The 12,881-nt window shown below is 38.4% G+C and overlaps 2 protein-coding genes across 3 annotated transcripts; both read right to left on the bottom strand.

Moving 5' to 3' along the window:
• Positions 1-1,262: 1,262 nt before the first annotated feature.
• Positions 1,263-9,081, bottom strand: LOC111023231 (FKBP-like peptidyl-prolyl cis-trans isomerase family protein). Of its 2 annotated transcripts, XM_022300612.2 has the most exons (5): positions 8,876-9,081; positions 8,651-8,760; positions 8,014-8,156; positions 4,344-5,933; positions 3,493-4,256 (listed from the first exon to the last, which is right to left on the bottom strand). In XM_022300612.2, the coding sequence occupies exons 1-5, from the start codon at positions 9,027-9,029 to the stop codon at positions 4,052-4,054; spliced, it is 2,202 nt and encodes a 733-aa protein (XP_022156304.1). In that variant the 5' UTR covers positions 9,030-9,081; the 3' UTR covers positions 3,493-4,051. The 2 variants fall into 2 exon arrangements, with proteins under 2 accessions (XP_022156307.1, XP_022156304.1); XM_022300615.2 differs by lacking the exons at positions 3,493-4,256; positions 4,344-5,933 and adding an exon at positions 1,263-1,560 and having other exon boundaries at positions 8,876-9,058.
• Positions 9,082-11,345: 2,264 nt separating this feature from the next.
• LOC111023235 (uncharacterized) lies at positions 11,346-12,521 on the bottom strand. The gene has a single exon (XM_022300616.1). The coding sequence runs from the start codon at positions 12,519-12,521 to the stop codon at positions 11,346-11,348; it is 1,176 nt and encodes a 391-aa protein (XP_022156308.1).
• Between the last annotated feature and the right edge of the window lie 360 nt (positions 12,522-12,881).

The following is a 12,881-nucleotide window of genomic DNA, read 5'->3' as shown; positions in this document are numbered from 1 at the left end:
CACAAAAAGTGCCCCCTGTCACAAAAGGGAGGGTATAACAACACCTCCTCCAACATTCCCCTACACTCCCTAGCATGGACCTAAGACATCCCAAAACATGTAAAGAAACGACGCTATAAATCCTACGCAAACTGACAAGTCCACAACAAATACTTAAGGTGTCCCTGCAGAGAACACACCATTGCGGGCCCAGGCAAAAGGGAGATATCCTCTAGACTCGATCCAAAGTATTGACTTTCCCGAGTAAGGCTTGTAAGGCTTGTATAATGCTCTCTAGTTGGCCTGAAAAGTTTTTATTTTGGACAATGCTACATAACAGACATGAACATCAATTTCTCCACTGCTCTCTAGTTGGTAGGATACAAGAATTACTGGCTTGCAAAGTATCTCAACCATTCTACCTCCAGTAGCTTAGCAAATGGGACTAGTAGGTATCCTGTGTTCACCGCCGAGCCTCACTTAGCTAGAATAGTCAACCACCCGACTCGTCTTCACCACTAACCTCGCTAACGCATATATCTACTACTTATGTTACTCTCCACCTTAGCCGCTAAGCATGCCCATTAGCATGCGGTAGCTCAACCTACTTCATGGACTCAACCCACCAAGTGAGACTAAGAAGCTATCTAAACATGACGTCGGAAGGAAAACCCCACCAAGAGCACAATAGCCGAGAAAGGTTAACTCAACGACTAGAAAGAAAAGTTTTCCATGACAACGATTGGACACAACACTCGAGGAACGCACGAGCTAGGTTTTTAAAGCCATCTTAGTACACCTCTCATATTGAACATACGAACTCTAGCAATCGTGATAGCATTCATCCTATAACTAGTAGAAAACAAGAGCTCCCAAAGTATGCCCGCTGTTACACTACAACATTATAACTCAAAATTTTTTTATCCAACTCCAGCATTGGACTCGGATGGAGTTTGAGGGCACCACGCCAATGTCCAATACTTCTCACTTCTCTTTTTGTAGGCATTCTCTCTAAACACATCCCCCCTTTCCTCCCATTACATTGACATTTTTTTCTCCAATTAAACGAACATTACTGTACACCTTACTTGAACCAAAGATTAATTTTATATCCATAAGATTCTATACTCAAATGAAGAGAGACATTTACCAAAATAAATAGGAAAATGTTACACATATTTACTGGTCAATATAGCAGAAGTGACGTGTAAATAATTTTCTTTCCCTAAAGTAATAACTGTGCACCAATAGCAGAGATATTTTCCTGTTATCACACGCATAAATATTCACTATCAAAAGATGGTTCCACTAATAAATATTATTAAAAATAAAACACCAAACTATAAATACACGGTATAGTTAAAGTAGGAACATGCATGTGTATTGGTTTCGTCAAGTCCATGATTGCAGAGAGAACAGAAACACAGTAAATGAAGGTTTTTGTAGAGCTCTTAACACAGAAAGAGGAGAAGAAACCAACTGGGGATGATTATTGCTGATGGCCAAATTTACAATTTGCTCAAATGCAGTCAGATTTCCTAATTTTTTCTCCCTTCACACAAGATAATATGGTACCCATGCCTGCATTGCACCAAATAAAAAACATGAGCTATGTGGCGCATTGATGGTTCACCGCAACATCAAGAGAGTCTTAAAAGGTAAACAGACTTTGGAAAGAGGATCCAAAAGCATGATCTAGGTAACTCGCTATCGCAATTGTCACTATATTATCTCAGTCAAGGTTCAGTAACGATTTAGTTTTCAGTTTTTCAAAATGAATTGCTTGTTTCTAAAACTTTGGAAACACTCCAATTCCTAGCCAATTTGTTAGGGGAAAAACAAAAGCAAATATTTTAGAAGCTACTTTTCTTAATGTTTTAAGTTAGGCTAGTATTTTATAATCATTCTCAAAAAGTAGAGTTCAAACCACAAAAAAATAAAACAAAAAAAATAGTAAAGTTGGTAAACAAACGTTTTTTTCTGAAAACAAAATAATATAACCATCATGGTGGCTCATTGGTCCAAATGGACTAGGGTAATTAAGAGGGAATAGGTTTAAACCCCATGATGGCTACCTACTTTAGGAAGTAGTAATTCTTATGTGTTTAATAAGCTCACAGATAACCTCACTAGATCTCTCCAACCCCTAAAGACTATTATTTCTCACACAAAAAAACGATCCCAAATATCTTATGCAAACTAAAAAGACCATAAAATATTGTCAATATCATCCAAAGCACCTTTGAAAAGCCACCACTGAGGCCCCAATAAAAGAATACTTTTGGATACGATCCAATGTATTGACTTTCCCATGTAAGATCTGCATCCCAAAGAACTTCATTTTTTCTGGAATTTTGACCTTCCAAAGCAAGGCAAACAACGGGAAAAAAGGGTGAAGAGAAGTAGAACTCAACAAATGGAAGAAAAAGCTACTGAAAAACCACTTGGAGGGATTAGGAGCCCAGACTAGAAAATCATTCCCCAACAAAAAGGAACATTTGCCCACATAAGAAGTTGGGTCGAAACCTCCAAAGTCTCTATTCGTAAAGGGTCACCTGAGACCAAAGAAAGCAAAGACACACTCCTCCCCAACACAAAAACCGAGGCTACCGAATGCATCCTCTTATCAGAGAGGTGGTAACCACTCGAAAATAAATGGCAAAGGGGTTGGCCTCCCACCCAACTCTCCTCCAGAAGTAGGTATTAGACCCATCCCCCACAAACATCTCAAAAACTGCAAAGAGAAGGGTGAACCAGACGAAAAAGCCTTCCAGGGATTTCTAGCACACACCTTAAGTCCACTTGCTAGGACCTAGTCAAAAGGATGCAGCTCATATTTGCTCACAATAGTCCTATGCCCCAAGGTACTAGGTTCTTGAAAGAAATGCAACGACCATTTAGGCAACAAAGCCTCATTCCTAAGCATCACATTCCCAGTACCCAAACCCTAGCCCCCACCTCCAAAGGTCTTGAAATGGTTTCCCAATTAACTAAATGCAACCCACCCCCTCATCCACCCCTCCTAAAGGAAATCCCTAATCTTCTCCAAGCTCTTGGTTAGAGACTAGTTTATATATGATTAAAGGTCAAACAAAAACAATATACCTTTTCTTGGTAGGTGTGAGATCCACTAAACATAAATCCAATTTTTCGATTTTTTCTAACACAAGAATCTAAAACAGGGACAAATAGTATGTTAGCAAACCACTTAGAACGGCCTGAACAGGCAACCTCCCCCCTTATAAAAAAAAAAGGCTTTTTTCCCATTAAGAGAGATGCTTTTGGAATCAAAAATGGTGGCAAGGAGAACCTTTCTAAGCCTATCAGCTAAAGTTTCGGCAATAATTCTGTAAAGGCTTGTGACAAGATTGATTGGCCTAAAGTGTATCCTACAAGCTAATAATCACAAACACGATGAATGTCAATTTCCAAAAAGTAGGACACACAATGCTAGAAACACTTTAATTTTTTTTAAATGTATGTATATGTGTGCATATTTTGACATATTATCAATATTTAATACTTTTAAAAGTATATTATTGCCTTTAAACATCAACATATATACATAACATTCATGAAATAACCACCGTCAACAATATCCAGTATCCTACAAAACGTGTTTTACACAAAAAACTAAAAATGAAAATCAAACAACCCTTCTACACATTTGCCCCAACATTGTCACTTTCATCTTCACTCATTTGACTTGTATCATCAGTAAAAACTATAGCTTCTAATTCTGGTTCATCCAAAGATAGACTAACTATTTCAAGCATGCCTACGTCCTCAAATGAATCAAAAGAATCTCCAGCTATGTCCCAAAATTTAGTATCTCCTTCTGAATATTCTAGAGTTCTTCTTGATAAAAGACGAAGATTGTTGTGGACAAACATCAAGTCTTCTGCACATTGTGGGGTCATCTTGTTCCCTTTTAAAGAGTTCACAAATGAATATGTACTCCAATTTCGCTCACAACATGAGGAAGATGAAGGTTGCACAAGTAGTTTCAAAGCTAATGTCTGCAAAGTTGGTCCATAGCACCATGGACGGCCCACCAACTCTTAGGATCTATTTAGTATCTTTCACGTATAGAATCATAGTCAGCAAACTCTGCAGCCATTGTAGAGAAATTGGCAAACTCCAAGCATACTTTTGTGCGCTCTTCATTTGAACTAAAATATCTTTTGACAAATTTCATTCTCTCTCGAGTTACTTCCAAATCTTGATGTGGTGGGACTCGATTCTTATCTTCCTGAAGCCACTGTTCACTATAATACCTATATAATTTTAAAATATATCAAACTCTAGAGTGTGGTTCGAAATAAAAATAATAAATTAACATCTAAGATATAGTTCCAAAGTACCTTGGATTTAGAGAATGTGCCAAACAGTGTAGTGGAGTGTTATTTTTATTCCAACGGTCAATCAGAATTTGATGCACCACCCTATAAAAAGATGAGATTTTATCTAAATGTTTTCCTTTATATCTGTAGATTGCCGCCTTCACTTTTTCAATCATAGTATCCCACATATCATATATCAAATGAAGACAAGGTTTATCTGTATCACAAGCTCTAATCATATCATATATAGGTGATGTGAAAGAAAGAATGTAATCAATCTTATCCCACCAAATATCATTGAGTACCAAGTCCTTCATATGTTTTGCTTTCCCCACATCATCTTCTCTGTAGCATGACCATTTATCGCTAATAGCCATAGCTTGCAAACCACTCTTAATGAGCTTAAATCTTTTTAGCATAGTAATTGTGAATGCAAAGCGTGTTTCTGCTATTGAAAGTAACTTCAAAGACACAAATTCTTTGAACATAGCAAGCCTCATGGGATGATTCATGATAAAACTTTTAACCATCATTACATCACCAGAAGTTTTAGAAATCCAACCACACTCATTAAATACATCTTCATTACCTTCAATATTTTTTGAAGAACAAATATTCTTCAAGGCAAGATTAAGAGTGCTAACTACACACGGTGTCCATACTATATTTGAGAATTGTGATTCAATAATCTGCCCTGCAGCCTCGCAATTAGGATCATTATCAGTAATTATTTGGATTATATTCTGATGTCCCACCTCATTTATGACTTCTTTTATCAAATTCTCTATGAAATATTTATCTTTAACCTCACCAGAGCAATCTACAACTTTAAGAAATATTGGTACTCCATCTGTAATTGCCATAAAGTTTATGAAAGGCCTCCTCTGTGAATCGCTCCATCCATCACTGACAATGCTCACACCCTTTGTACTCCATGTACTTTTAATAGGCTGCAACAATCTCTCAATATTAGTCTTTTCTCTTTGAAGAAGAGTTGTTCTCAACATATTATACCCTGGAGGTACATAACCCGACAATAGATTATTTGCAGCAAAAGTAAATGCTCTCACAAAATGTGGATTTCTAGCCAACTGAAAAGGCAAACCTGAAGAATAAAACATCTTAGCAATTTCTGAATGCAACTGATCATGGGTTGTCATGTTAAATGACTTCTCAAGTGTACTACTACTGCTTTTTCTTTTCTTTGGTTTCGTGGTTGAAAAGGAAAAAGAATAGTCACTCATACTTCCACAAGATTGAGCTTGGTTATGGGATGGAGGTGGTAAAATAACTTTTTTAGGAGCATTCTTTTCCTTTCGAATTTTAGCTTCATCTTCCAACCTTTGCATTTCAGCAACATCTTTAAGGGTGACCTTCTGACATATCCCAATTCCATAACCACTTAATTTCATCAAGTGAGCCCTAACTCTTGTATAAGAACTTCTCTTCGTTTCTTGACAAAAATTGCATTGCCAAGAAACATTTCCACCTGCTTCATTTAATCTTTGATTTTTTGTCACATATCGCCACAATGGATTCATTTCATCTTCAATATTGGAGGGACTTATTGAATCAGAACGTAATTCATTTTGACTAGAAGGTGACTTCATCCTAAATTAAATTAACACACGAGTTTCAGTATATATTCAAGATGAAAAAATAAAAAAAGAAACGGCAGATAAACAAGAAAAATAAAGGAAGCACAAATAGATTAAAAAACAAGTAAAATACATACAAAAAAAAAAAAGAACGGCAAAAAAAATTTAAAAAAAATACCCTAATTCGGAGAACTGAACTGCCTAAAGAAAAAGCAGAGAAGGAGAAAAGTAGAAGAAAAAATGAAGGAGAAACGTTGTAGAATGTCTGAAGAAGCACCAAGAATATCGGAGAAGCATAAGAAAACGATGAGGAGGGCAGCCAGTGGAGAAAGGAAGGTTCGTGGGTAGTAGATATGAAACTGAAAAAAGAAACCTAATGGTAGTGGGCTAGTCCTTGGGCTGAAATATTTTAAAAATCTGAAAACATAAATGAAAAGAAATCCTAATGGTAATGGATTGAGCCTTGGGCTGAAATACTAAGAAGATCTATAAATGAAAGTCATTTAACGTGTCGCCCACGTGTCCTTTAAAAAACAAAAAAATTCTAAAAAAATCCAACACTTATTTTAACGTGTTGGATGTGTGTCCGAGAACCGACACGACACCAACACTTCGCCATTTTCAACGTGTTAATGCTTCCCAACCTACAAGCATTCTATTTTTTTGGGATAAGGCAAACATACGTTTCATTCATGGAAGCATCAATGACCCCCTTTTAGCGAAATTCCCAAACGCTCTCATCAAATCCTCCTTATTCCTTCCCAATTATCTTGATAAAACGTCATGGTCACCTGAAATAAGCTCCAATCTAGGCCTTTCAAGAAAGGTCCGCAGACAGTCAACGGAGCATGGAGATTCTAAACATAATTTCTCCTCTTCAAGCTCCAAAGGCAAAAAACTCTCCGTTTCCAATTGGTTATATTTCAAGGGTTGGTGAGAGAATCTTTCAATAATGTCATCTTAGGGGAACTTTCAAACATTTAGTAATAAGGAGGATATATTTTACTGGAAAATCATCATAAAAGGAATTTGTTAGTTGTGTTGGACCTAACCCATTGCACCCTAGCATGAGTCGTGTTTGTAAGACTACTAAGACAAAAAAAATAATAATAATAAAAATATTCCAATAGTAAATGAATGCAACAGTTAGATTACTAATACATATCTCTCACGATAATAGCATGTATCCATCAAGGAAGATGTTCTTCTCCCAACATTAGGGAAGAAATTCATTCCAATACAACCATCACGGGTATAGTGCTCAAAATTCAACGTCATGGTTAAAAATCAAGAACTAAAAACACTACTTGATATATCAATCTTAAATAAATTCAAACCACCACCTAATGTTTATTATAATTATTTTCTTAATAAATAATTCAAAAAATACAGTGGGAAGGACAGGTCATCCTCTGCAGGGCCAAGAAAGGTTTAAAAAATATATATCTTGTCTCTAAGTATAAACTATATTTTTTAAAAAAAGAATATCATAATATTTATAATAGTCATAATAATAATAACTAGATTATAAGCTCCTGTTATGACATGGTCAACTACCTCCACAGATCTCAACAGTCACTTAAAAGTTATACCTATTCGCTTAAAAAGTTAATTTCAAGCTCCCATTATGACATGGTCAACTACCTCCGTAGGATCTCAACAGTCACTTAAAATTTATACCTATTCGCTTAAAAAAATGAGTTCAGACCATGATGGCACCTGGGATTTAAAATCCTACAAATTTATTTTGCAACCAAATGCAGTAGGATTAAGCAGTTGTCATGTGAGATTAGTTGAGAGCACTAAACTAGCTCAAACACTCATAGGTATCAAAAAAAATAGCAATTCCTCTAAAGCTACAATTACAAACAATAGAATTTAGTGCATTGAACCACAAAGTTCTATGCTTTTAGATACCAGGTTAGCTTAGAAAAACCATCACCAAATAATTTAATCCAAATCTTAACCCAGACAACATATAAAGGATGATGAAATTTTTAATATTCGGAAAAAAGAACGTGGCCATAAAAGAAAATTTCAGAAACACAAACCCAATTGCAATAGTTACAATGGAAGAAATTGAAAGGACATACGTTGACTTGAATGGTGCACTGGTTGCTCCAATCGTAGTGCTGAATGCAACGTCTTGAAATGGGCCAGCCATCTTTCCACGAGGGAACCATCCTAGGTCCCCACCTTTCTTCCCTGATGGGCACTCTGAGTATTCAGCAGCTAACTGAGACAACAGCCAGATTGTTACAACGTGTTGTTATCAATTGGAAAGATACCTAACAGCAATCCCTAATTTCCATTCACCAACAAAAGTGCTTCTGGGTTGGTCAAAAAGTAAGGTATAATTGTTTAGATAATGTGGAAATATTAATCATTGCAATGAAATATAAAACAATGTACATTTGTTGTGTTTGATGGACATAATATGCTTATTTTTAAAGAAAACTAACACCTATGCAAGTTCAAACAGAAGTATAGACATTTAAAAGTATCAATCTTGGGTTGTGACCAAATGGAAGGCCAATGATTATGTTTATAGAAAACTAACACCTACGAAAGTTCAACAATAGTACATATAATCACTCAAACAACCACACTCAATAACTTCTGCATGTTGCCCTTTATATATCAAGCACCCCGAATTCGCTTTCCTTAAACAGAGTATGCGAATGGTCAACTAATTGACGAAGCCAAAAAGAAGAAGAAAGAACAGGCAACCTTAGCAAACTCAGGAGGAGGAACCTTGTCTCCGTTGCTAAGCCAACCGTCCTGCAACTTCTTGTACGCTTCAGTAATTTTACCCTGCTTCTCGCACAGTATATGCCTCGCTGAACAGCAGAATCAGAAAAAACAACAGCATGAGAATCAGACACCAAAATCCCTAAACGAGGAACGCAAATTGTAGCCCTCTAAGAAGGATGAAATAGAGAGAGACTGAGAGACCTTTAACATAAGTGCAGGTGCCGAGGCCATCGGCAGCGGCTTTGCCGGACTTTCCTTTCCCTTTGGAAGCACTTTCATCGGCTCCGGCGGCTGCTTGCTTCGCCTTCCCCTTCCCTTTGCCGCCGGCATCCTTTTGCTTCGAGTCTTTCCCCATTACTCCAAAGACCTAACTGATTATTGATAGTCTGCGCTTGTTATATTAGTGTAAATGTAACACTCACTGTCACGGTGTTTCGGTTTCGAGGGGTTTTTTTTTTCTTTTTTTTCTTTTTTTTCTTTTTTTTAAACTCGAGTTGAACCATTTGGAGGGTTTTTCCCCAACGGCGACCTTAATATACAGGAAAAATTGACAAAATAAGTCTGGCCTCAAAACACAAGTTTTCTAGTTATCTGCTGACATCACCTATTTTGTCAAATGACCTCCAATGCCCCTCCTTACTTCGGTACGAAAAGTTTTTAGTTTTCCCTCCCCCTTACTTGAAAACACTCCATTTCTCTCTCATTATTTTTCGTTGTTTTGCTTCTCTCATCTACAGGCAACTCTCGATGCTTGAACTCCAGCATCTATCGGTCTTCCATTTCTCTCTCACTATTAGGGTTGTTTTGCTTCTGTCATCTACAGGCGACTGACTGTCGATGCTCGAACTCCATTATCCATCGGTCTTTGTTTTGAAATGTTTCATTGGGCTTGTTCTCATATAAGTTATTTATTTGTTTGTTTACTCGGTTGTTGATTTTTAGACGTGGAGGGAGAGAAGCTAACGGACAGGGCGTGAAGGCAAGAAGGAGATCGTTAGCGCGTTAAATGGATATGGATAGCTACTTCGAGGATGATCTAGATCGAGAGCGTTCATGAGCTAGAGCGAGATCGAGAGCGTTCATGAGCGAGAGCGAGATCGAGAGCGTGCATGAGCTTGATCGAGAGCGTACAACGAAAGCGTGCATGGACTTGATCGAGAGCGTGCATGAGCTTGATCGAGACCGTACATGGGCTTGATCGAGAGCGTGCATGAACGAGAGCGAGAGAGATGAAAAAACGTGAAATTTAATTCTTTCAATTGTTGGTTGATGTTCTTTAAAGGCTGCATTTATTTATTTTTATACTTATTCGATTTCAGTCTATTGAGAATAAACGGGTGCAGTGGAAAATAGCAGCAAGAATGCAAAACAGATAACGAAAGAGATCGTGAATAAGCTTGAACGAGAATGAGCTTGAACGAAAATGAGACGTCATCGTGAACGATTAACAGCACCATACGATAAGTGGATAAATGTGGAAGAAATAGTAATAAGTAAGTGACGATGATGATAATAAAGGATAAATTTTAGAAGTACAACAAAAATTATCACGAACGAGAATGAGCGTGAAAAAGAAAGAATACTGTAGGATATTGAGAAAGTAAGCACTAACAACAAATAATTAATTAATTAAAGTAGCAAACAAGGGCTCCATCCATCCTATTACAAAAGTTTATTTTAGTAGCTTAAACAAAACAACAACCATAAGCTACTACTAGAATGAGATTTTAAAAATTATTATTATTACGGTATCGACGTAGACGGGCCAATAACAGAGCCACCCTGTCCTCTAGACGAAGTCGTTCCTCCTTCTCCTCCTTCAGCAGTCCCTCCAGCAAGTCCCTCGTTTCTTCAACCCGAGCTAACATGTACCTCGTGTTGTTGAGCTCGTGTTGCGTTCGACGTAGCTCTCTCCTGAGCTGGTCGTTTTCTTCCTGTGCTTGTTGAAGAGGACCGTTACTTGGCACTCCGTTCTCCGCGAAGGAGGAGGGATGGTTTGAGATAGGACTGGTTGCTCCGTCGGAAGAGGAACCATCTGACTCGTTAGATGTTGACATGTTTGCTTCTGAAAAATAAATGTTAGATACTTCTAATCTGGATGTCGTTGTTGTGTACTTTGTGGTATCTATATATAGAGAAATTTGGTTGGTTTCATAATGGATGTGAAGACAAGGGAAAATTGACAAAATAATTAAATCAAAAATTGGGATAACGGGTAGGAAGAGTAATTAATTACTGCATTGAAAAGGTGGAAAGACAACTGGGACTGAGGATTTGAAAGAGCGCATTAATTAACCACCCTCTTACTTAACCTCTTAATTATAAGATAAAAGGGTATGGATACATACGTCTATAATGCGAGAGAGCGAGAAAGAGAGAAATCGAGAAAGCGAGATAGCGAGAAAGATAGGTTATCGTTGCGATAAATATACATCGAGAAGAACGATAGTAAAAGAGATCAAGAGCATAACATCGAGACAGCGAGAGCGAGACAACGAGAGCAAGAAATCGAGAACGAGACAGCGAGAGCGAGACAAAGACAGCGAGAATGAGACAGCGAGAGCGAGACAATGAGAGCGAGACAACGAGAGCGAGACAGCGATACAACGAGAAAGCAAGACAGATTCCAGATACTGAAGAACAAATATACTACTACAGAAATTGGGTGTTCTCATAGAGGAACTGCCCTATCTGATTGACTTACACTGTCCCCCACATATATGCATGCAGATGTCCGTGCCATCGTAATTGGGTTAGTACATGTCTGTCTATTGTGACCCGATGTACCGCATCGAGAACACTTGTTGACAACACGACGCTCACCGGTTGAGGCGATCCGTTGCGTTCTACACCGACCTGCACGTTTAACAAGTCCTGGTGGTTGGACGGGAATAGGCTGGTAATCAGCTGGCCTTTTCCATTCCGACATGTGGCCTACCGGTAAGATTGGTTCGGCATAGGCACCAATTAGGGAGTCCACATTGTAGCATGGATCGATCAACGTGTGGCAATTTATATTCTTGTGCCTCGCTGCTGCAATTGCGTGCGAACATGGAATGCCCATGTACTGGAACTCCATGCATGTACATGTACGGGCATTCAAATCAACCGTCCTGTCCAAGCCATCGTCCTCAACATGAAACATGCACCAGTCGACTGGTTTGACTGTGTAGCGACGAGACTTCTCAAACTGTAGTGCAAGTCGCTCTTCTGCATAGTCTGAATGAGAGGTGTTTTGGGTGGACCAGTGAGTCCTTCTTTCGTGGAACCATCTTTGTAGCAAGTCGTGGATGAACTCGACAATCTTAGTGATAGGTAACTCTCTAGCCTCTCGAAGGAGGGCATTTACAGACTCAGCGCTGTTTGTCGTCATGTTTTCATATCTTCTACCAACTTGGTAGCATCGAGCCCACCGTTCTATCCCAATTTCTTGTAAGTATTTAGCAAGTGAACCCGATCCAACCGATAGTATCTGGTTCCAGTAGTACGTGAACTGTGACTTCCGATACGCATACGCTGCATCCTGATACAATTTGTAAAATGCAGCATTCTTGAATCGAGTCTTTATGTTATTCCCTAGGTGATAAGTGCATATAGCATGGAATGCGTCCGGGAATATCTCACTTGTTGTATTGGTGATACTTACATGTCGATCAGATATGAATACAAGTTCTGGTGGGTCTCTGATCATGTCGTTCAAGTTCTTCATAAACCACTTCCACGATGCATTGCTTTCGTTGTCTACAATCGCGAATGCAAGTGGATATATTTGATTATTCCCGTCCATGGCGACACCTATTAGTAGCACTCCTCTGAACTTCCCCTTCAAATGTGTGCCACCAACCATAATTACATGCCTTGTGATTGATTGAAACCCTCTAATGCTAGCACCCAATGCCATGAACGATATTTGAAGTTAAGCGAACCTTCAGTCTCGATGTGGAAAATAGTACCTGGATTCTCTATTTTTATCGCTTCACCGTACGCATGGAGATGCATGTAGGAATCCTCCGGTCGGCCCCTAACAATAGCGTATGCTAACTCTCGTGCTCGATGGGCCTTGTCATAACTTATGTTCACCCCGAACTCTTTACGGACATCCTCCTTAATATGCTTTATCTTGTAAATACGATCAGTTTCAACAACTCTATCCTTAATAAGATTCGCTACGACCCAGCTGCTCGCCTGTTTGTGGTCGTGGTTCACA

This window comes from Momordica charantia, assembly GCF_013281855.1.
Source record: "Momordica charantia cultivar OHB3-1 chromosome 8 unlocalized genomic scaffold, Mcharantia_2.0 BLBB01000008.1, whole genome shotgun sequence".
Classification (NCBI taxonomy): Eukaryota; Viridiplantae; Streptophyta; class Magnoliopsida; order Cucurbitales; family Cucurbitaceae; genus Momordica; species Momordica charantia.
This window is presented reverse-complemented; position numbering and strand designations above follow the sequence as displayed.